General features: G+C 37.5%; 1 protein-coding gene across 3 annotated transcripts in view; it reads right to left on the reverse strand.

Moving 5' to 3' along the window:
* FBXO38 (F-box protein 38) overlaps positions 1-25,712 on the reverse strand; it is a 54,749-nt gene that overhangs the window by 27,017 nt on the left and 2,020 nt on the right. For all 3 annotated transcript variants that reach the window (XM_044231919.1, XM_044231913.1, XM_044231903.1), the window contains exons 2-10: positions 19,240-19,430; positions 15,343-15,476; positions 12,332-12,495; positions 11,960-12,125; positions 9,147-9,284; positions 7,562-7,699; positions 5,045-5,138; positions 3,716-3,846; positions 76-246 (exon numbers count right to left, since the gene is read on the reverse strand). In XM_044231919.1, the coding sequence (XP_044087854.1) occupies positions 76-246; positions 3,716-3,846; positions 5,045-5,138; positions 7,562-7,699; positions 9,147-9,284; positions 11,960-12,125; positions 12,332-12,495; positions 15,343-15,476; positions 19,240-19,367 (1,264 nt within the window). In that variant the 5' untranslated portion in view covers positions 19,368-19,430. The remainder of the gene's footprint in view (positions 1-75; positions 247-3,715; positions 3,847-5,044; positions 5,139-7,561; positions 7,700-9,146; positions 9,285-11,959; positions 12,126-12,331; positions 12,496-15,342; positions 15,477-19,239; positions 19,431-25,712) is intronic.

A 25,712-nucleotide genomic window follows, 5' to 3' on the forward strand; every position in this document is an offset into this window, starting at 1 on the left:
ATACCACACACAGAAAACAAAAATATATATTCTTTTGATAGCAGGCAGACATAGCCATAGTTAAGCCTACAGTACCTGAGATCCAATTGTATGGGTTATGAAGATGAGGGCAATTATAAATTGCCAGGTATTTGATACAGGAAAAAACTTCATTGACTGCCTTCATGCCTATATCGGTGATGATACCAGGATTTTCTACCACATCAGCCAAGCCATACTTTACCAGATCTGCATTCGCCATTCTACCTAAATAGAAATCAATTAAAAAAAAAAGATTCTTAAATGTCATGGAATGTTGCTGACTCTTTATTTTAACATCCAGTATATTACTCTCTATGATCGTTGTGTGTCATCGATCCATCATCAGGTTCAAGTCTGAATACAATTTTAGGTGCAAATGCCACTTATCTTGCAAAATAAAAATTTATATTAAAAGTCAAGGGATAGCTAACAGAAACATTTTCAATTCTCTAGAAAAGGGAAAAAAAAGTAAAAATTCTTAAAGTAAAACAGGGATATATTGCATTGGTTCACACTTACAGTGAAGTTTTAGCTTTAGCTTTTAAAAAGAAAAATAAGATCTTAAATATGTAATTCTCTTTTACGGTATCGGGATCATGTTTTTGGAGTCAGGTATGCCCAGGCATAGAAAAGAGTAAACTGGTAATTCAGGGTCATTCTTAGAACACATGGTATTGGTTAGTAAAGATGTGACCATCCCCAGAAAACAGAATTGTAACTCAAATACACCTACCCCCTCTGACAATGAGCTTTAGTAACCCCCCATCGTGCAGGCACGCAAGGGGATGGGGGTTGGGGATGGGTATCAGTAAAAGACAATCCTTGTCCTAAACTGTGGTGACACTGGAAATCAACCTCATTCCTTGTCTCCTGTCCTCATTTTCCCCCCGTTCCTGTCCTTACTCTCCAGGATGGTCTGCCTGACTACAAGCAACCTGAAGGAAAAGGGACTGTGTCTAGTTAGGTGACAGTCACATTTTCAATGACCAGCAGGGTGCTGGGGAGACAGGAACTTAATAAATGTCTCTCACAGTCCTTACTACCACCTGCCACCAAGTACAAAGAAAACACTGTTGCTCTGGTGAAGATGCCCCACACACATTACAGGGATTTAAAACAACTATTAACTCCAAACTCTTCCTATTTTACTCTCCACATAGTTTCAATCTCTTACCTACAGTCCCCACTTTTGATATTTATTGTCCATTTTCTGCAGATTTACCTTAATTCGTTCTTTACAATTCAGCCGAGCCATTTTCTTTAGCCTGCTGTAAAAACATTTTTCTTGCCCTTTGGACTTGAAATTTTTCTAAGGATTGGGTAAATCTTGAAATGTCCCTGTTTCTTTTCTGCATAAATGTTGTAACCTGACATAACATATCCATCGTACATTCATTCCTTTGAGACCACCACCTTCTTCCAGCTCTTGGGTTCTCCTTGATTGTCATGTTCCCTCAAGAACTCTGATGACATCACCTAGAACACATTTCTGTTTCTTTTTCTTTAGCCCACAGATCAGCTAAAAGTAAAAGCTACCATTTACTAAATGCTTTCTAAGGGTCAGAGATTGTATGATAACAGTGGTTTTATTACTGGTGACTCCAAACCACCCATGGAAAAAATGACAAATGGTCTTATCTCTACTTAACAAATGAGAAACCATGGACTTAAGAAGTAACTTGCCCAAGGTCCCATCACTTGTTAGAGGCAGGTCTCAATTCCATCTCTCCCCCTGTCTCCAAAGCCCCAGCACTAAAAACAACACCGCTCTGGTTTTTAATGAGTTTTATATCCCTATCACCTTTGAATAAAATTCTGCTATCATCTATGAAAGGAAAAATCTATGAAAGGAAAACCCCCCTGTAAGTATTCATCTTTGGAACACTTTTCTTCTACCCGTAACACACAGCACCTGCTTTTCAGCACATCCATTTCCCCAATATGGCCCTGTCATTTTTCCCATAAATGTATAGGGCACAAAGGTTAATATTTCTATTGGCATTTGGCCAAGTCTTCATAACAAACCAGAGATCCAAGTTCTACTAGAGGTGATGCTACCCCTACCCTCAGGAGAGGCACTTCAAAATCTAAATTACTGCGAAGAGTGAGATTAAGTGGCAAAGTATGAGCAGTGACCACACATTCCTCCCTGGATGCTGCTAGAGGCACCTGGCGCCTACAGTGATAGATAATCCTGGGCTGTCTTTGGAGGGTCGGAGGCAAATATATATCTGGAGAAATGGATGAACTGCAGCAAATATGAAAACAAGAAATGTTTACGAAAAGGTCAAGACAGAGATTTCAATATGAAAGACACTATGAAACATGCTGAAAAGCATAACGTAGCAGTAGTCCAAAGATAAAGTGCTTTTCTACGGAATGTGTCTTTCAGGGAAAGAGACACAATTGGGAAATAGCTGGTTATAAAGATAACCCTCAAGAGACAATCTTTCAGTGGGCCTAAATGTGTCCATCTTGAAAATACAAAATTTGTCAAGTTTTGAGCTTTGGGGAAGAGGAAAAAATAAAATTACAGAAAGCTAAAAATTTTGCTGGGTTACGCAGTAGGTACTGTAGAAACAAGACAGAGAATGTAAGCAACCTCATTCAAAACCAGAAAAGCCTGGTTTCAAATACATTAGTTTTATATGAAATGACTATACTAGGTTTAAAATTAGCATTTTAAAGCTATGTTGGTGAAAAGCCAATCTTTTTCAAGGTTATACAATAAAAAATAATTCCTATTAAACTGGCAAAAAGATAATGATTTGATTTCTTAATCCTTCACATGTAGTAATGAGCACTGCAACAAAGAAAAAGCAAACAAAACAACAGAGATGTCTACTAAAAATGAAAAAGGACAACAGTCACTTGTTTGACCTAGACTGTCCTGACCAGAGGAATCAAGTCTTGTGTTCTTTTAGGTGCAAACTAGATCCTAAGAAAAAATGCCATCTGGTATGACAGTGAGTTTAAGAAAGACTTGTTAGAAATTATACGGGGAAGAAACAATTCTTGCAAAAAATAAAAACATGCTGACGGTGGAAATGCTCTTGCATGTCTGATTAATGTCATGTAGGAAAAAAGCTTGAATAATGAATTGACATGCATTCAAACCCAAAGGAATGAGTTCCCAATTGTAAATACATTCCAGAAAATGCTGTCAACAAGCCTTCCAACAGCAATCATCATCAAATGAATACTGACCATTATGTGCTCACACTATCTGGGAAATCCAGAACCCCCAGCGGGCTTATTATGGAAATGAAGAGCATGGACAGGGAATGGGACCTCATCTGAGAGGACCATCAAAAGCTTCAAGAAGTGTGGCAGATCAAATTCAACAAATGGAACCAAGGATGACATTCTGTGAAAAAAATGAAGCAGAATGGGAAAGAAACTTGGGCAGTAAAATGAAGACAATATCAAATGTAGGTAAGGATTTTTTTTTTTTGCATACTGTTAATTGTTATATTTTCTATAATATGCTAAGTCAGAGGCAACACGGGGGGAGAAAAAAATCACTGACACTTCAAGTTTAAATTAAAAGTTCCTTTTTCAAGAAGGCAAAGCCCGTAAGACTTTAAGCTGTCTTATATTCAAGAAAATATCACGCATCTTAATTCAAGTTTCAGTTTGTCAAGTAAGTTCCCTACAGCAATTCTAGGGAATAAAATGGTTGAATAAGTCTTACTCTGCAGCAAAAACTCATCTACATATCCCAGATGAAGTGTTTCAAACTGGGGGAACTCCAGCTCTGCCATCTTTAGGGCAGAAAAGACGCCATCTTTGGTTAGGGAAGGCTGGATCCGAACTTCATGTAACCTATGGAAAAAAAAAATATCAGAGTAAAATAAAAAACATCAGAATCAAAGGTTCTTCCTAGCATAAGGCTCCAAAAGAAATTCACCTTACTGAGATGTCACATGCAAACAACTTTCCTCTCCTCTACTAAAAAGCATTAGAGATGTTTCCTGTAAAGGAGCATTTTGTTAAGTATGGACATATCTTAGGTGGTACACTACAGTTACATTAACAGCAAGTTACAAAATAAGAATCGTATATGCTTTCTAATGTTTGCTTAAACCTGATTAAGTCCAAGTCAGAATCTGCAACTGGTGCTGATTATTCAACATCTTTTTTTATGCTGCTCTTAAAAGTGCCATTTTAACAAAGATCATAGTTCCATAACGAGTAAGAATACCTACTTGCTAAATCTTAGAAACAGTTTTATTTATACTCATAACATTCTTTTTAAGAGTTTTGAAAGCAAGAATTTTGAAACTGAAAGAAACGGTTAACTAGGGGCACCTGCGTGGCTCAGTGGGTTAAAGCCTCTGCCTTCAGCTCGGGTCATGGTACCAGGGTCCTGGGATCAAGCCCCACATCAGGCTCCCTGTTCAGCGGGAAGCCTGCCTCCCCCTCTCTCTCTGCCTACCTCACTGCCTGCTTATGATCTCTGTCAAATAAGTAAATAAAATCTTAAAAAAAAATAGTTGACTCAATTTTAATACAATATAAAAGCAGAGGTAGACCTTTGATCTGCAGGATACCGTAAACGTGGCATTAACTGATATAAAGGTATTATATTAAAAATATAAAGGTGTTACAAGGTCAGGATTCTTAAAAAGCTGACTTAAAATACTGATTTCTGAATAGCAAACAGTGTTACCAACTAGCTAAAATAATTCCAAAAATCAGAGAAGGTTGAAAGAATGGTTCCCAAGAGAGCTGCAGACACCAGCATCAGTGCTGACTTCTGGTGGACCTCCAGAATGTTGACTGCTTTTCTCTGATGAGACCACACCCCTGCAAGAGTTTGATGGGTCTGGAGGGCAGTTCAGCAGTCATCAGTTGTAAAAGAAGACTACCACTACCAAGTGATGCTCTAATGCTATTTAAACAACTCCTTTATATTTCACATCTAGACAAGGCATAATCAAACTTCCTACACACATTCCCCCAATCTTTGCAAAACAGGAAAAAACACTAAGACAAAAGACAACATGAAGAAGAAACATACCTACGAGCAGCAGTGATAATGAGGTAACCAAGATCTACTTCAAGAGCATTTTTGCAAGCTCCCAAAACGATAGTATGCAAATTTCTAAAACCACCTAGTTAAGGGAGAAAAGGAACAAAAACAGTATTTCCTTCGACCGTAGCACTTTTAGTAAAGTACTTAGATGCATTTTAGATGACATTTATCTGGTTAAAAGTAAATCTAAGTTTGTTTTTCCACTCAAATTAGTAACTCAAAATGAATTGCAATGACCAGTCATTTCCTAAGAAGAGATGAAAACAGACACTGTCTTCCTGAAGAGGCATTCTGATTGTGTTGGAAAATTACTCCAAATTATTGAGACTGTTAAAAGAAAGGATTTTCAGGAAGCTACAAGTTCGTAAGGGAACTGTAAAGAAGGGATCCTGACATTTTCTAGCCCAAGTCTGAACCTCCAATGTATCATAGGGAACAAGACCACCTCTCCTTTAACTTCAGCTGTTTTATGTTTTTGAAATTTGTAAATACAGAGCAAAAACAGTATGCAAATTATTAATGTATAAAGCATAGTGAATTTTCACAAGATTGACTTTAAACTTTTATGAAGAGAATCACACAATATGCACTTTTGTGTCTGCCTTCTTTTGCTGAAATTTCTGTTTAGAAGATTCATCCAGATTGCTGCATAGAGTGGCAGTTCATTCACTCTCACTACTGTGTAATATTCTCTTGCACAAATATGTCATGTGTGAATCACCCATGCTGCTGCTGCTGGGTATTTGGGCTGTTCCATCGGGAGGCTATTATGAACAGTGCTTCTATGAACAATTTGGGGCACTGTCTCCTGGTGAAGATATGTATGCATTTCTATTGGCTTTAAAACCAGGGAGACAATAAATAAATAAAACCAGGAAGGCCGGTGTTGCTATGCACAGACACTACCAAACAATATTTCAAGGGAATATATCAATTTATACTCAGCCCCATCAGTGTATGAAAGCCCTGTAAGTCTCTTTCCTATCAGTCATACTTAGGCATAGTCATTTTAGTGCTTGTGTATCACACTGGTTTTATTTTGCATTCCTCTAATGATTAAGGGCATTTCTCATTTTTTCATGTGAACCATTTGGTTATCCCCTTTTGTGAAGTCTTGTGTATTCTGGTTGTATCCTTGTTTTTCTTACTGGGTTGTCTGCCTTTTTCTCATTAATTTTAGTAGTACTTCATATACTCTAGACACAAGTCCTTCATTTGATACCTGTATTGCAAATAGATTCTCACACTCTGAAGCTTTGCTTTTCATTCTTAATAAATCATACCTTTTGATGAACAGAAAAAAATTTTTAATATAGTAGAGTTTATCAATTTTTTGTTTATGGTAAGTATTTTTTGGTATCCTGTTTAATAAATCTCTGCCTACCCAAGGTTAAAAAGACATTCTCCTACTTTTTTTTTTTTTTTTTAAAGGAATGTTTTGTTTTTCACATTTGGATCTATATCTATGATTCATTTGGAATTAACTTTTATGTGAGGTATAACTGACTCCTTAATTAAAATATAAGGCAGAGTCATTCTTAAATGCTCATAAGGGGAGAAAAGTCTATTTTTCTTTCAGGACATTTACACAAGCTCTTCACTTTTGGTATCTGTAGTCTTCTCTCTAATGAATGGCTCCACTGTGGTCTTCTTATCCCCTCTCTGACTTTTTCCTGTTAGCTACAGCCATGCACAATAGAAATAAAGCTGTTGACCCTGAGGGAGCCTGCTCCATCCCCTTCACAATTTAATTAAAGTGTACTTCCACCAAACTTGACAAAATGCCTAAAAATGCCATGCTTACTCACATTTTAATAGTATTAATAACATCAACTTGTACCAACAGTACTTAATGATACTCTGTTTGTATTCTGAATATACAAAGTTAGATTTTTTTTTTCTCAACAGTTATCTCGCTAAATTCTGTGTTATCTGAGATGTTTAACGTGGAGCACATTGTTATATATCATTATTTAAAATATAATTAAAGGACCTAGAGAGTAAAATATACTTTCCTTTTAAAAGCCATCATCTGAGATGAAGCTAATATCCAAGTGCAAACATGAAAGCACTGATATACCTTAAAGTATTAGACAAACGTGAGACATTATCATTACTAATCCCTGAGTTCTTTTGTAGGCCTAAAATGTCCAAGTCAAAAACCATCTCTTTTCACCAATGGACTCTAGAAATCCCTGTTAATATTTCTCAGAAAAATTCCAAATATAACAGCTGTCTGGTTAACTAAGTAAATTGAATTAATAAAACAGAAAACATGCTTTAACACTCTACTATTTATTTTGAGAAGGCTTAGCACTGTATAAAAAGAAAATGAGTACTAGTCCATGCTCACGGTTACTTACTGTCCATCAAACGCACCAGACAGGGTAATTACTAACAAGCAATTTCTTTTAAAAAGACTCACAAAAGAAGATAAATAAAAGCATAGTAATTTTTAAAACTGATTTGTAAAGTTTTCAGTAACTAAAGAAAAATGAATACCTGATCTCCAACTATCTTCAACCACGTGTTGGATAAGACCTCCAAGGAAAGGGACTCGAACCATTTCTAAATGTTCCAAGTTTCGGGCAGACGCTAAGCCTGTTACTAAAGGGACATACTTCAAGGAGTTTGTGGGCCCTAGAGGAATAAAAAATACTTCAATGGAACAATGTAAATTTATTTAAAAGTGAATTTTCAGACCAGCAGCTGAAATAACTTACAAATTCTATGTGTGAAACTGAGAGCCAAGTAGGTAACTCTCTATAATTTATATCTATTAGAATATATCTATTTTATCTAGAATATAAGAATATATTATAGAATAATATAGAATATAAGAATATAATATAGAATAGAATATATCTATTTATATCTATTAGATATATCTATATCTATTAGAACATATTAGCCTGATAAAGATGTATTTATTTATTCAGCATAAGGATTTTTAAGTAACGCTGGAGGAATGTTGAGTATTTTTTGTAAATCCCCTGAAGTTTCAATATAACTAAAGGGAGACAGCCGAGTTGAGGATGTGGTCCTTCACCCAAGTAAAGAGCTGGATCATAAATACCTCTCTCTGGGAGCAGTGCTGTAGGAGGGGATATGGAAGATCACAAGACACAGACCTATCTACCACAGAGCTTGCAAAAGACATGGAGATAAAACTGAATAATCTAAGAATATCTACTATAAAAGGCATGACATATCTACTATAAAAGGCATGACATATCTACTATAAAAAGAGTATCTGTTGTACTACATAAAAAAGAAGAGAATAAGAGAAGAGGAAGGAAGGAAGTGTATACCTTAGGACAAGGGAACAGTAACATAGTGTAAAGGCTGGCAGAATGGCAGAGGGGACAGTGAATAGGGAAGCCTAACAATAAAAGAAGGTACATCTTGGTAATGACTCAGAAAAAAGATATCGAGAGGGGGCCCCAGCTATTAAGAGCTTTAAAGGAGAATAGTTCCCACTTGACAATCTAGGGCAACAAAGACACTGAAGGTTTCTGAACAGAAAGGCAGTACCAAAGCAGAGCTTTCTGCTTTATGAGATCATAGTGTGACGTAACCAGAAATCAGACAGAGATCCATTATAACAATCCTACAGAAAGTAAAAAGTGAGGGGGGTCTGGGTGGCTCAGTAGGAGCCTCTGCCTTCAGTTCAGGTCATGACCTCAGAGTCCTGGGGTCGAGACTTGCATTGGGCTCCCTGCTTAGTGGGGAGCCCGCTCCCTCTCCTGCTCCCCTTGCCTGCCTGTACTCCCTCTCTATCTCTGTCAAATAAATAAATAAATAATTTTAAAAAAATTTAAAAAATAAGAAAGTAAAAAGTACCTGTAAAAAATATGTAGAGATACTGTGATGCTTCCCCCGCCCTCCCCACTAAGTGTAAAACACAAATCATGAGTCAACTGACCTTAAAACAAAAAATACATTTATTTTCACAAGGTGAATAAATGACTGAACATAAATGATAATAATGTAACGTAATTCCATTTACAAACACAGCTATGGAGTTTGCTTTAGGATATTTTTAGAATAGCATAGGTATAATTCTACCATAACTATGTGCCATTACCTGCACAGTTCCTCATGACGAAAGTTCGTAAACTAATGCAAAGAAAGTCTTTGAACGGCTGTGGTTTAGTGAGTCTTACCCACTTCATATAAAGGTGCCTTAGCATCGGGATACAAGGAATTTCAGGAACATTCACCCCTAAAAACATATACGGAAAAACAAAAATCACGAAAAAAAACTCTGTATTCTGCATAAAAGTGCAACAGTCTACTTTTCAAGTTGACAATTTGTCCTTCATGGAGATTTTCACCAGAAAGAATTACTTAATTAAAGTCCATCAAGTTTGGCTTATTTAAAACAGGCTTGTAATGAACAATGTGAGCAAACCGTGAACACTCTACTTTGTTAGTTCTTTAGAAAAGGCCTATGGAGATGGGATCTTAAAAGTATTTCCACATTTTATACACATGAATCTTTCTCATAACTCTACAACTCTTTCAGGATACATACATACACCAGCAGATATAAAATGAAAACAGGTTCCTGAAAACAAAATTATGCGGAAGGAATAAACAAAAGTACTATTTGATTACCAACACCCACTGTCCCACCAGTGAGAAAACTAAAACACAGGCAGGATAGCTGGCTTCAAATACCATAATATCCAGAGACAGAGATTAAAGCTATTTCTACAAATGAATGAACCTTAACGATTTGTACAGGCGTAGGAGAAGCCAGTCAGCATGACTCTGAGAAAGTGAGAAACCCATCAGTCATATATTTTAATATTTCAAACTGATGAAGGTATTTTATCCTTCATAAGTGACTTAACACTATGAGTCATACCTGCAGAGGACACTGTCTGAGAGAAAGGGGATGTAAAGTGGAAGGAAAAATCAGGAGACAAAGAAGAAAAAAAGATAGGTAACTTGTAAGTTTTAAAAGGAAGAAAGCAGATCAAGGAACCTGCCCAACAGTTAACCACCACAGCCTCATGAAAAGCCAAGGAAGTGACACAAATATCTGACAGAAATTCCAAGGACCCAGTGTGATGGCATTTAACAAGCAGCAGTTGGCAAAACCAGTTTAATACAAGTTCAAATTGAAGTTGGTAGAAGCCCTGATAACAAGGGGACTAGAGAAAGCAAACTAGCAGAGCCCCTGAATGACTGGGTCTTTAGAAGCTAAATTTTGCAGGATGCTCCTACTACAAGGAGTATCCCTTAACCTGCCCCTTCCCAAAAAGCAGCGACCTTTAGCCTTGAACTACGCATATACCCTATATGGCACCAGACGGGAAGTAAAATTGAGGTTGAGACAAAACAAAGAAAGGCAGAGGCAAAGAGGTATAGACTAAGACTAAAGATGCAGAACTCAAAAATGTAAACTTAGCATCCACCATGATAGTGGTAATTCTGATGAGCAAATTCAGAATAGAGTGAGACAGATCTACCAGACAAAGAAGGTCTAGTCTATACCCAATCCACATTTTGCTTCAAACCCATTCTATAAACAAAGGACACAATTACAGCCTTCCCAGCATGTGCACTAATTTACTATACACATTTACAACACCATCACAGTGTTAAACTGTTGAATTAATCAAACGAATGAATGCATTTCAATAAAATTTACCAACAGCTTGTACCTGCTGTATCTTCTCCAATGACAGGAATCATGGGAAATATACAGATATAAAAACACTGACTTTAGAGCTTACATTGTAAATTTCAGATACTACACTAACTTTATTATCTAAAAATCCAGTCTCAAACTAGATATCCAAATGCCTAATCACAATCATCCCTTGAGCATGTAAATAAAAGGGGGCTAGAGAGCATTCTTCTTCTGCCATAACTGTGCACATAAGCCCCAATTAAGACCCACTCCTTACCATCCTGCTGCACTCCCTATACCACCTGACCCAGTTTCAGAAATTTCTAGTCCTTAAGACCATCGCCAATGCCCAAAATGCTTAGAACAGAGCAGACACTCAACAGATATTTAAATAAAATATGTAATAAACATATATTTTAAGTCAGACTATAGTAACAGGAGTCCTCCCAAAACCCTTTCAATAATCTAAGTCAGAGGTGGCAAATTAAATTTGAGAAAATATCTGCCTTTATTATCTACCTAGATAGAAATTATTGAGACACAGACTATTTGCATGGAGAATGTACACTACAATCACTGCAAATAAGGTGCCTTTGGAAAAAGAACACCCCATTTCCCATTTCTCAGAGAAAAAGAAAAGCAGCACATTTTTTTCTGGTTTGAACATAGGGGAATGTTCTGCTTGGAGAAGATACAAGTAAACTGAGACCTATTTGGCTTTTTATTCCTTAGTGTTCTAGAGCTGAGCTATGTAATAAAGTAGCCACTACTCCATGGGGCTGATAAATGCACCTAAGATAAAAATTCAGTTCCTCTGTTTCACTAGCCACAGAGGGAACCACACGGGAGAATACAAAACCATGACACTTGCATCACCACAGAAGTTGCACTGAGAACTCTTCTCTGAAGGGGTAAACTAGGACCAAAAGGGTAAAGAACAAGGGCAGAATTCTGGCTCCGTGAAATCAAACAAAACAAAACAAACCATACCACACCCTAATAACTTTCAAAACTACTTAGACAGTTTTCAAAAACAGAACAGACTGGTTGTGAAGCAGTTATTTCTCTAACCCTCCAGCCCCTACCTAAGACTCCTTAATGGGAAATATAAATTTGTATACACGTCTCACAAGCATTGCTTTGGCCATCATCAATCAACAAAGCTATTTCTAAAATTCTCATTACTCTTTCTCAGTGATTATTCAGTTATAAAACATTTTGAGGTGTCGCAGGTGACCCAAGAAACATGTACTTACCAACTAAATGTAAAGTCTGAATTTTGGCTCCTATAGGAATTTTCAGTTTATTTTCAGGAGGAATTGGAAATGCTCCATTACGATTACGAAATTTCCCCAAAATATGAACATGTGGCATGTATGTCCAAATAGATTCTACCAATTCCAAATGAGAAGTTTCTACACCCTAGAAAATAATGCCAAGCAAGCATAAGAAAGGCTATTAATTTGTATCCAGAGCTTCTATTTCTGTATCTAAGATGCTAAGTGCAATGGAATTTAAAAGTGTGTTATGGATGAAATCTGCATGTGAGTAAGCATATTTGTTCATTCTTTGATTTATTATTTCATCAATTAGTTGATACCAAATATTATTCAACTAGGTATACTCACCACTAAGTTTGGGCATGCCTGCAAAGCTTCTAGAACGCCTGGAATGCTAAAAGCCTCATGGCCCCGTACCCTTCGCCTCTCAAGGTATCTAGGGTGAAGGCCATAAAGCTGTTCGACATCTGGCATCTTCTTCAATAGTGTTAGAAAACTGGAATCTGTGAAGCCTGAGAAATTCAGAAGCATTTAGAGGCAAGTTCATCTTTGGATTCATGAACATTTATTAGGCGCTTGTCATTTCTGTCAAAAGTTAACAAAAGGTTTCCTTTTTAAAGTTTTGTAAGACTAACACCATGGCTGAACAAATGATTAAACAGATAATATATTTCTTTAGTAATAGAAGAAGTGTTTCAGAAACCCCACTTATCTTGAATTAATATTTTACAGAGCTGAGGCTTTTAATTTATGATTGCCTTTTTGTTGCTGCTGCTGCTTTTAAGGCACAGAAATCTTCAACGGGACAACACACATTTAACCTGGATAACTCGCACCTATTACTGGATTGCTAGGTGAGGAAGGACCACCTATCTGATCAGCACCACCCTCCAAGGTACTCTCTGGTCCAGAGAACTCTAGGGCTCTGCAGGGCACACAACTAAAAAAGGAGAAAGCTATAATCCTCACCTTTAGGAAGTTCACAGTTCTAACCAAAATCCCTTCTCAAAATAGGTTCTCTTGGTCTACCCATTTCCTAATAATTACTTTATCCTGTGTTTAACCACCACTCCCTGGACATTTCAGAGAGCTCATTCTTCTGAAAAAAATCAAGTTAGCTAAGAGAACATAAGTGAACCAAACTGAAGGAATACTGAGCTGACACAAAGCTGTTTATCTGGGAGGCCAACCATGTTCCATGCACCAGATGGGAATGGAGAGGCAGGTCACTTTCACACCAGGGGTTTTGGTGAGATAAGCAGGAAGACAAGTTTCACACAGTTGATACTTCATTATCTGGGGTGTTCTGCCTTTATCGGAGACTGTCAGAAATCCAATTGTCTGCCCACTAATGACAAAAATATTAACTCTCAAGAATGTAAGTGAGGCCCCAAATCACCAAGTCTTAACATACTAAAGTTTTCAAGTTGTTCTATTTGCACAGAGCTGGTCCAGATGACTATATTAACCTTAGAATCACAAAACTGAAAAGAGACCTCAAAGATCACTTGGTCTGATTATACTAAGAGTTCTTATTATCACTGTGTAGAGTAACCTTGACTAACAGAGTCACTCAACATGCTAACAATTCTATGTTTTCTCATCTATTCTTCAAACCCAATGAAAAGGTAATCACTGCACTTAGGGATGCAAAAAATAAACCTGGAGGAATTTAAAAGCTACTGTGTGAGTAGCCAGAGTTCAAAACTGAGTCTGACCACTGCCAATGTCCCTCTTTTGTCATACACTACACGTTGCCTCTCATTGAAAAATGAGTATAGTTCCACCTTCTTTATTGAGATGGTGTGAAAACCCAAAGAGATCACATATATAAATCATAAAGTACTACATAAAAACCTTAGTTATTATTATTACTATGTAAAAACCTTAGTTGTTGTTATTATTATTATATAGAGAATTATTATTATTATTATTATTATATAGAGAATCAGGGCTTAAACTCCAAGTTAAACTATTGCCAGAGTGGCATTAGTAAGCAGGGTTAATGAGATCTTATTCTAGGCTAGAGACTGCCTTGATCCTCTTTTATATTCATTGCAGGGATGGGAAGCCTTTGGCTCACAGGTATTTATCACAGTCTGAAAGAAGTCAGCAATGTGCAGACAGATTCTTCTCTAATTTGATAAGAGGCAGAAGTGTTAAGGCTAAGGCTGTATGACATGGGAGCTCTGCCATCCTGCCTCTTTACACAGTGCATTAATCCCATGGCCAGAATTCCTGCTGGTCTAACCTCTATGAAAGCAAATCTAATCTAAGGATTGATGGTCATTTTCACACTTCCCTCATTTTTTTTTTCTTTCCTGCTATAAATGATCACCCTCTGGAATAAAAGGAGTCATTTTCCCTTAGGATGGTTTCTTTGAAGTATTTGAAGATGACCGTGGTTAGCCTCCCACCAAGCTAAGTTCTACCCTCAGGTTTTTGCAATGTTCTTCACAAAAAGGTATATATACTGATAACGAAGAGGCCAACTGATAAGAGTTACCAGTTGACTGATGACCCTTTCCAAAGGCTGTACCACCCCAAACTGTAAAAATATTCCAGTACTGTACAGAGTCTCTCCGGTTCCACTTCACTTCTGCCAAGGTTCCCCCCCACCACCACCCTTATCCCATTTTCAAAATATCAGGATCTGGATAATGCTGATAAAATGTCATTAAACAAGACATTCAAAATTGGTAACAACAATAACTAAAAGTCTCTAGTTAACAAATTGGTGTTAGCTAAAAACAAGCCTTGATTGGCCCTTCATTTTAATTCTTCCCTTTCAGGTGTATTCTGTTTAACGAAGTCATCAACGTTCTTTTCTGGTCTCTTTACCTGAGATCCACTTGTGTGCTTGGGCTACTAACTCTGAATTCTTCGCCTACAAGACCAATGCCTTATTTGAGAATCTCTTAAGACCTTGTACAGCCTTCTAAAAGTGCTAAAGAAATCAAAGTGCCAGAAATGCAGTTTCTGTGGCTTGCTAGGGCAGCTTTACACAAATTGATTAATATCTGTTTAATTAGAGGATGCCATTAAGGGGTACAGGGAACCTATGAAAACCTACATCATGGAACAAAGGCCACTTTGTCTAATATAATAAATGTATGTTAAGTTCTCCAGTGCTACATGTGTGGAACGGGCTGATGTAGCCCCTTAAGGAACAAAACCAGTAAAGCCTCAGGCAAAACACATTTTCTCGACCCAAATGAACCTAACTAATTTAGATAAATTCTGCCTCCCTACCTACAAGGTGACTTATATTGCCTATCTTAAGACAAATAACGTTTGGTGGGAATATTATGAGGTTCCAGTAGGACTCCAGGGTACCTTAACAGGCTAGATCCACTTACCACTCGGCATGTATTCCCACCACCGCCCTGCACAGAGATCCACAACCCTCACCACTCTTAGATACAGGGTCACTGCTTCTTTTAGCTTCCTGGAGAGACATTCCATACACATGATATCCTGCAGAGGGAGGTACCTTTGTGAGAGAAAGAAACTCATATTTATCAAGTGGTAAGTACTTCCTCTCACCAACAGGTTACTTTTTGTCCTTCATCCATTCTCCTACGCCTTGAATGAAATAAGACCTTAAGAATATTTGCAGGGTTTTAAGATTAATATGCACATATAGCTGTTCACTAAAAACAGATGAGTCAGTAAATACTCAAGCATCCAAATAAATACTGAGTTCTCTCCATAAGATATTTGCTAAAACCTGCTTTTCTCCTTTAAAGCTTTTACAAACAAAGAAAATCTCGAGGGGAAAAAAAAAAGGAAGGAAAAGGATCTCAGCGAATTTCAAGGCCTGATGATAAGGGAACCTGAGAACGAGAGAACTAATCAGTTTAAACATGGCCAATATAATTTTATAGCTTTTACAGAAATCATTTCCTGTAGTAGCAAAAAAAATTCCTTTCTGCTCCCTCAACACACCCAGAAACTCTATCTTCTCCATCAACATACATGTATACCAAGTTTATAGTATATAATTTTTTCCCTAGATCTTTTTACCGTTTAGATCACACCCGAGTATTGCACAAGCATTAAATGAAAACACCTCATTTCAACTACAATTTCCTCTTTTCCAACTCTCTATTAACTCTTCCTTCTTGAAACTTTTCAACTAACCTGTACTTTTGTTGTTTCCAATAAAAGCAATGTATTTTGAAAGATCAGAAAATCTCACCTCTCTCTCTCTTCCTGAACACCCCTCCATACACAACTAAATTAAAAAAAAAAAAAAGAGTAAAAACTACCCTTGACAAAGCTTGTATTATATCACAGACACTGTACTACAGTCACTATTTCACAACTTGACCAAGTAGATGGTTCTTTATTTGCCCTCCCCCAATCCATTTTCTTTCTTTCTTTCTTCCCGCTATCGGGTGGTTTAGGCCAACACATACCATGGGCAAAGGCTTTCTGCTATTCCTAGTCTCCTAGGTGAATTCTTTAGCACTCCTTATTAGCTCCCTTAACCCCATCTAAACCTCTATAAATAGTCCCTTCATTAAATGATCTTCAAGTTCCAGTCAAGTGTAAATAACTTGTTTCCTGCCAGAACCCTCACTGACATAGCAGGTGCTATTTACAAGTGGTGAAATCAGCTCAAAAAAGTTAACCTGCAGAAAATCAACAGCTAGAAAGAGGAAGGAAGAACAAGGATGTCAACACGGTTAGGTCTGACTCTAATTCCTAAAAACTAAGCTAATTCTAAAAGAAAAGTCCAAGTATGCCTGCTGAGCATTTCTGCTCCATGTTTGCTACCTCTGGACACTCTCTCCTCCCCTTCAAACTATTTAAAGAGAATAAAATAAAATACAATTTTCTACCAAAAAAAGTATTATTACTAACTTAATTTACAGTCTCCATAACTCAGATGTAAGTAGGATAATTTCCAGAAATTATAAACATTTTATAAACAACGAAAAAGTCAATTTGTTTTCTGAATCAACTTATACACTGAAGTATTTTTTCCTCAAATCACTGATTGTTATCCAAAGTATATGCCTGAGTAAATATACTCCCTCTAAATCCAAATAGATCAGTAGTCTCACAAAGATGATCTTACATCATATTTGCCCTGAGAAAAAGAAATGTATTTTTTCTTCAAAGATAAATAATCAAAGAGTTGTAGGCATTTCAAATACATTTTAAAAAAGATGTGACACTAGATTCCACTCCTTCCATTTGAATGTTCTGCTTAAACTGCAAAATATTATCATATCCACTCTCAACTTAAAATATGGTCCAATTTGTTGATAATATGCCTTCCTATTATTCAAATACCTAACATACATCCCTAGGAACAATTTTACATATGGTTTCTTCCCAGATTTTAACAGCTTTATTGTTTAATTCATTGATGCATTTAGGATTTGGTATCAGATATGGAAGGTAGGAACATGCTTTTTTAACTTTCTCCAAGTGATTCCTGGGTTATGACATCATCACTGATTAATCCACTCAGCTTTTCCTCATTGATGTGAATACCATCAAAACCAGATCCCGACATAAGTTTGAATCCCCATGTGGGGCTTAATATGGAAACGGTTTTACCCAGCTATCTGCTTAACGTCTCCAGTACCAAATCTTCAACTGTTGTATTGTAGGGACAATCATGGTATGGTAGGGTTAGACTCCTTTTCTAAAGAAACTTTCTGAAAAGTTTTCAGACATTTTTCCACCAAATGAACTTCAGTTATCATTTTGTTACGTTAAAAAAATTGTTATTTTGGACTTCCTATTCCCGGACAGAACTGAACTATGCCAAAACTATGCTATGTCACACAACAATGAACTGTAGATGATAAAGACTAAAAGACTAAAGAAGATAAATCCAAATTTATGGTAGAAAAGAGAAATAAAATGTTCCCTAAAGTAGCCCTGCTATCCCTACTTTCAAATTTCCTAGGATGCCCAAGTGGTTCAGTTGGTTAACTGTCTGCCTATGGCTCAAGCCATGATCTCAGGGTCCTGGAATTGAGTTCCACATCAAGCTCCCTGCTCAGTAGGGAGTCTGCTTCTCCCTCTCTCTCTCTGCCCCTCTCCCTGCTTGTGCTTACTCTTTCTCTCTCTCTCTCAAATAAATATTTTAAAAAATAAAATTTCTTTTTCTGCAAATATTCAGTAATTTTAAAAAATTCAGAACACTTCTATAAACTTCATAAATGGAAATTTCCCCTAGGTAAATAAAATAGTGGAAAATCCAAATGCTTGGAAAAGTTCATTGCAATTGTATAAGAGAAAAACTGGAAAACAATCCAGACATCAGACTACAAGAGAAGAGTTATTCTGTCATAGTGACTTAGTTATGCCCCAATTATTATGACATAGTTAATTATTGTGTCATAGTGAGCACATAGTGACATAGTGCTCATTATGAAGACCATATAGCAACATGAACAATGGCAGAACAGGATCGAAACTACCAACAGTACACAAGCATTTATGCTATGCAGTGTACTGAGTGCTTCAAAAGCATTATCTCACTGAATCTTTATAATAACATCTTTATTGATCCCTGGTCCAAGGCAAGTAAATGAAAGACTCATGATTTAAACTCAGGTCTCCAACTCCAGAGCCAAAGTGTATTAGGGTTGTTTATTTAAATGAATAATGACTGAAAGAAGAAAGCAGGGGAAACTGGAAGTGACAGGTTTTTGGGGTTTTTTGTTTTGATTTCTTTGACTTTGTTTATAATGAAGTCTGGACAAAACTGTAATTTAAAAAAAGATTTTGGAAAAAAATTTACTATAAAACAACTTCATGTGTGCACTGCATACAGTAACGATGGGTATTATTTCATGAAACTTTGATTCCAATCACTTACATATATGTGTGTATGAAGAAAATGTTTCTCACTGTGGGCTGTAGTCAAAAAAGTCAAACACTGCCTTATGTTGTACGCACATTGTACTGTAATAACAAAAGTCAACAAATCAGTCACTATGAATTTCGAGAAGCCTGAAATGTTAATGTAGAAAATGGCTATATAATAGAACTTATTGCAACCAAAGTAGTACTCTCTATCTTCACTGTGTAAGCTGTCCTACACAGCAGCCACAAGACATACAGGCTAGTGTAACTGAGAACTGGATTGATTTTTAATTTAATTTCACTTCTATTTCAGTGCCATAGGTAGCTAGTGACTACCATGCTAGACAGCACACTCCTAGAATTTGTTCCTACTTACACATGCTAGGGGGGTGGGGGTAAAAGTCAACCAAACAAAATCTTACCTAAAAATATGGCAAAGCACTTCATGTGAAAGTTGATTCATATAGTCCTTTGTTTCATCAGGTATTGCTTCCTCAACGATTTCATTATTCATGAGACATGTTTTAACACTTTTCTTTCGTGGACCCATTGCTGTGTTAGCTCCAGTATCAAAGAACAAATTTTCCCTCTTGATAACTTGAATTCAAAGCACCTGAAAGCAAGCAGAGAGAAGAGAAGATGAAAGCGCACCAACTCCAGACTCAGAAATGATCCCAAAAACCTAGTTTGTAAAACGACGTTTATTTTATAAAAGAGAAAGAAAGATACAGACTACATTCAAATTAATAAAAACATTATACAAAATGCACAGAATATCTTTTTCTGAAAAGCAGTAGAGAATATAAAAATGCATTATTTAGAATGAGCAAAAAAATAAAAAATAAAAAATAAATAAAATGGAAGGACTCAGGAGTTCTGGATTCTATTTTGTACTGTTGCTTCTTAATTAATCCACTCAACTTTCCCAAGCATGAATTTCTTTACCTGTAAGGTAAAATAGTTAAACTAGGTTAACAAAACCCCTTCCAGTTCTGGGATCTCCTGATTCTAGAACTGCCCCTCACACAGAAGGCAGAAGAGGAATATTGGGTTCTAGTCCTGGATCTGCCAAACTACTTTTATGAACTTGAGTCATCTTTTAATTCTTCATTTTCCCACCTATAAAGTGAAGGAATTAGACAATATCAGTGGGTCCAAGGTCCCTTTATAAATCTGATAAAATATACAGACCTTTTGCTCAAAAACTAATCACTACAACTTCAGATGGAGAATAAAATCACCCTTTTCTCTCTCCTGTAAACATTAAGGAGCGAAGGTTAACTCACTTTTGTGTCAAATGTATCTATATTTTGTCTGTTTTTAGAATAAGCTTTGGTGACAGAGGAAGAGAAGGGAGGAGGGAGAAAAAGGAATGGATGGAGGGTGGATGGAGAATTCAAGTCAGATGAGCAAGCACTCAGAGGGCTTTGTTTTATTTTATTGGTCAGCTTAAGAGGGAACCATGTAAAAACAGTGTCCTCTAAGTAGCATGATCAACTATCACTGGTAAAATTCTCCAAAATGCTTTGGACTCAAACTCAGAGAACTCCAGATGAGAGCTTAAATTGCATCATGCTGCTGTGATGCAGGCAAGTGCAGTTCCAAATCAGTGCTTCTCTAGAAGAGTACTGGCTCCATGTCATGGACCACCTTTTCCTTTTTCCTAATTATAATCCTTTACTATGGAAACTTTCTAAAGCGGACTTTTTATTTTCCTACAAAGTGGACTCAATAAAACTTAACCTTGTCTTGATGACCTCAGGACATCAATATGAATATCCATTATATTCTATGATACCTCTTCTCAGGAACTACAGAAGTCTGCGGAGTTCTTGGGAATTCTTTGCATCACCAATAAATGGGAGCAAACTGCATGACTAAGTGAATCCTCCGATTTCCTGTGTGTTTTGGTCTCTTCCCTCATTGACAGGTCACTTGTTGTAATTTCTCACAGGTGGCAGCATGCTCGCTTCTCCCTGCGTTCCACACACGCACACATGCACAGACATACCCCTATACCTACCTCTAAGACCCCCTCTAATTTGTTGTCTCTTCAGCCTAGGAAACCGAAGAAATACCTTTACAAAACTGTGTGCGAATTAGTATCAACAAGCACCCAGCAGTACAGACCTAAGCGATTCTGCAGAAAGTAGGTGCGTGAGCTACCTTGCACTGAATCTGTGACCTCTCTTTTGCCTTCTCAAAAGCTTATATGCTGTCCATCCCATTTTGGTTAACAGACCTTAAGAGAAATAAATGTTTGTACTCAGAACACCCCACAAAAACAGTTACAAATATACTCCTCTGTTCCTATCACTGCCTACCTTTTCCTATTCACCGCTCTCTCCCCAGCAAAATCAATCTTTCCATCTTACAATGGCTCCCAAAACTGCTCTAAGGTTATTTTGACTTCCTCATCATGAAATCCAATATACCCTCTTCAAGGCTCCCCTACCTGACTCATTTGTAGTATGGGCACTGTTAACCACTCTTTCTTTGAAACGCTCACATCATGTGACCTCCAAAGTGACATTCTCTTGGTCCTCTTCATTCCTCTATGAGCACTCCTCAGTCTCTTTTACCAATTCACCCTAGAATTCTCTTCTAGACAACTATATCCACTCTGTATTCCACTACTGCTACTACAAATATACTAAAAAAAAAAGAAAGAAAAGAAAAAAAAATCCACTTCTGGCTCCTATCTCTCCTGAGTTCTGACATTTACTTCCTCTCAGAAACCTTCATCTCAGTACTTTGAACATCCTTCCAAAGTATATACAAACTGAACTCTCTCCACAACCACTCCCCCCAAAACACATTCACAGACAGACAGACAGACAGACACACCCCTACTTTCCCTACTCTAGTTTACCAGATGCCCAAAACAGAAATTGTGAAATCAGTCTCAATATTCTGGGATCTCTCACTTTTCAGGCCCTTGATCGGCTATTCTTACCAATCTTACCACAATACTGCTCTTGCATCCCCTTCCTCAGGCTTTCAGGTCTCTATCAACCCTCACCTGGATGACAATGGCTTCCTCAGTGATTTCCCTAGAGCCTGGAACAAAGCCTACCGCACAATAGGCCGACAATAAGTAATGTGCTGAATAAAAAAATGCTTACCATACCATACTCCACACTGAAACCAGAATTGTGTTTTTAAACCATTCCTCTGATTGCACATTAAGTGAAAAAAGCAAAATGTAGGTCATTCAAAAGCATTACCTCATTTGCATTAGAGAAAAAGGACAAATATGCTTGTGTTTGTATGGGACGTTTCTGGAAAGGTCCACAACAAAATATCAACAGTGGCTACCTCTGGGGAGAACAGAGGTTTAGTAAAGTAACAAAGATTACTTTTTCTACTCTTCTCCCTTATTTGAACATTTAGATTTGTTTTGCATATTATATCCCTTAAAAAACAAACAAAAACCAAATCAGCCCACAAGGAATCCTAGTTTCCACAGGATAAAATCTTTCTAATTTCATCCATGGCACCTTCCCAATTTCATCTTTCAATCCTTAATCACTTGTTCTTCAGGACACTCACTCCTGACCCACCAGTAACCTTAGTTCCCCCAAATATTGATCTTTCATTCCTAATAAGCTATTAACTCCGACTAGAATGTCCTTTCCTTCCCTTTTTTGCCTAAAACAGCATTAATCTGTTTTCAAAATCCAGTTTAAATGTTAAGTCCTCTGTGAAAACTTCTCCCCTCTTTTGAGCTCCCTGTTGAGACCGAACATGTGCTTCTCCTATAGAAACTTGTATAATATTTTTTTGGCCATTTTCAGCCAGGAAAAGGGAAGGAATCTCAGTCTCCTGCCTCTAGGTGAAAACAAGTCTTTGCTCATAATAAATCCTCAAGTATCTGATGTATGAACATCCATCAGTCTTTCCATTATTCCAGAGGCATCCAGTAGCTTCGGGCTGCTAGGAACCATTGCCCTCGGAGTATCCTGTTTGCTACCACAGCCCTCCACAATCTCAATAACAAGCTTATAACCTAGCAAAATGCAACCAGATTTTAATCCAATCAGGAAACACAGAACAAACAACTACCAGCACCTACAAATGCCTCAACAAGACTATTAACCAGTTTTGACCAATCCAACCCCGGATGAATTCTCCAGCTATCATATTTTTAGGACATGCTTCACTTTCAAGAATCTTGACAGCTCTAGCCTTTCAGGAATAGGATGTTTCCGACTTTTCATCCTGTAAGTAAAAATCTTTTTTAGCCTTTCTCCCTTCTTTTTCTTCACCAAATATATATCACTATTTATACCCTCATCTTCTGATTCTGCCTTTTGCTGTTTCTTATTATTTTGCAAGCTGTGATTTTGTGGGAATCAGATTTAATGCCTCAGTGTACAACCGACACTTGAATTTTTAAACCAAATAGACTGCACATTAAATATCATTGGTTTATAAATGTTCACTTGTTTAGGACTCAGAAGTACTTACTCACAGATATGACTTTATAGAACATTATGCAGAGATAGGGTCCCTAGCAAGCCCACAAAAATCTATTTAATTTACAGTATGCATTAACACTAACTGTCCAAGGGCCTAAATTAGCAGCATTTTTTTAGGTGAAATTATACATCTATTTTCTGTATGATGCCTAGAATTGAAGACTTATTTATGTAGCTACCTACTCGGCAGCGAGTGGAGTAGTGACTCTCCTGCGGGAAGCCTCTGGGGGACACGTGGAGATGAAGGCCAGGGTAAAAGATAAGATCTCCATCCCACATGTAGGGGTTTGACAAGTCAGGACCCAGAGTCAGGGGAAAGCTATCAGTCCTCTCCAAGTAGGTGTCCTGGAAATATCCAGGAGTTAAAAAATCTTCCTTGTTAAAGAATTCATCTATTTGCCCTTACCACCATTCAAACTCCATAAAGGACAACAAAATTATTTCAGCTAAAGCTGGCTTCATCTTCATTGAGGTGGCTATGCTGAGAGTAACAAAGGCCTGGCAACTCGGTGTGAGAAGAAAATAGTGCGCAAAATGAGCTAAATCCATATGGTGATGCTGCCTCTCTTGTCTGCGCACTCTCTCTCTTAACTGCTTTTCTTTTAGTGGGATAAAGGACAAAAGCAAGTGAGAATAGAAAAATAGCCTTCTGTATCTTGGTTTCTTCCTACCCCTATAGCCCACATATCACCATTTGCCACTTGAGAAACTCAAAAAAGGAGGGAAGGTGCAAAGCAGCAGTAGCTTAGAAGGGAAAGGGCTAAGAAGGAAAAATCAACAGCAGGTGAAGATGAAACACTGAAGCAGATCTAGCAGAGGAGTCATAGAGGGTAAGAGAGAGATGAGTACAAATACATGATGAATCTATTTTGCAGCACTAGGTGTCATTTCTAGGGCCAGCCAAGTTCTGGAGACTCAGACTCCAAATCTAAAAGAAATGTCATTTTGACAGAAGTGTAGAATCCCACAATGTAAAAAGCTGAAGGGACCCTCAGAGACTACCCAGTCACACAGTTCTTAATTTTTTTGTGGGTCACAAACCCATCTGAGGCTATGGTAAAAGCACATCTTTTTTCCCAAGAGGAAAATAAAGTATACTCATGCACTATGAATTTCATACACAATTTCAGGGGCTTCACAGACACATCAAAGTTCATCCAGAGGTCCTTAAGACCAGCTCCCTCAATTTTCAGATGGACAAACAGAACTAGAGAGGATAAGTCACTTGCCCAAGGGCATGTATTAAGTGTCTTCAAACTTCTCAGCATACATTACACACCCTATCATCAAGTCAGGCTCTGCACCTCAGCTGTCCCTCTACATTCCAGAGCTATTCCCCAGTGCTCTGAGATGGGCTTCTGGATGCTCTGATAGAATTGCTGCTGGCCACACCCTGCTTCACAAATTAGGGTTTGTGGTCCATCTAATTTAGGGTCCCACACCACAGCTTTTAGCAGTCCTGGGTATCCTATAGTCTTTTGGTGGCTGTCTGTTTGGCAGACCTTAGCCACTGGAAGCACCTTTATTGTCTGGGTGGTGCAAGTACATTCTAAGTAGTAACCTGTGTTATCTGTGTGTATTCTTCAAGCCAGGGAGTCCTTCCACAATACAATTTCTCTTAGGTGTGCTCTCTTCTCCTTCCAAATGGCCAGTCAAATCTCCTCTTTTCCCAAACAGAACTATACTATCCTCTATTAATTCAGTTCACTCTGTTTGCCCCCAAATTTATCCCCATCTATTTTAATCCCTAACCCTTAAGGCTATCTCCACTTCTTGCAAGGGAGGCCTAACATTTCCTTGCAACATCAAGTTCTTTTCCTTTTAATCCTCTATTTCCACTGTAAAGGTTTTAGTACCTACTATTCACAATTCTGACAATTGGTGATATCTACAAAAATCCTGTATGAGTTCACTCCTCACTCCCTAAATGTCTCATCTAAAAATCTTCCTATACGTCTACCATCTTGTCAACATTCTCCACCATCCCTGACTTATTCTATTAATTAATCCTGTCCTCAGACCACATCAGGCCTTCCCAAGCACGTTTGTCTCTTATTAACACACTTTACAACGAAGAGATAAACTAACTTACAACTAACCAGAAAACTTTGGGATCTCTTATCCGATAGGATTTTCATAATTCTGAACCATTTCTCATTCTGTATCCAATTAATAACAATTCAATGGAGAAACTCCTCCTTTTCTTGATAGCTGTTATCTGCTCATACATTATCTACCCTATCATTTACTGCCTACTAAGTGCCAGGTGTTGAAAAGTCTGTCTTCCCATGAAACTTACTTAGAATGCAGGTAGACTCTAACACCAGTTTCTTATAGCTCAGTCATTTCCATTACCATAATCTAAATTATCTTTCATTACCCTCACCAAAAATACCCCTCTCCCATTTAGAACT

The sequence above is a fragment of the Neovison vison genome, chromosome 1 (genome assembly GCF_020171115.1).
Source record: "Neovison vison isolate M4711 chromosome 1, ASM_NN_V1, whole genome shotgun sequence".
Taxonomy (NCBI): Eukaryota; Metazoa; Chordata; class Mammalia; order Carnivora; family Mustelidae; genus Neogale; species Neogale vison.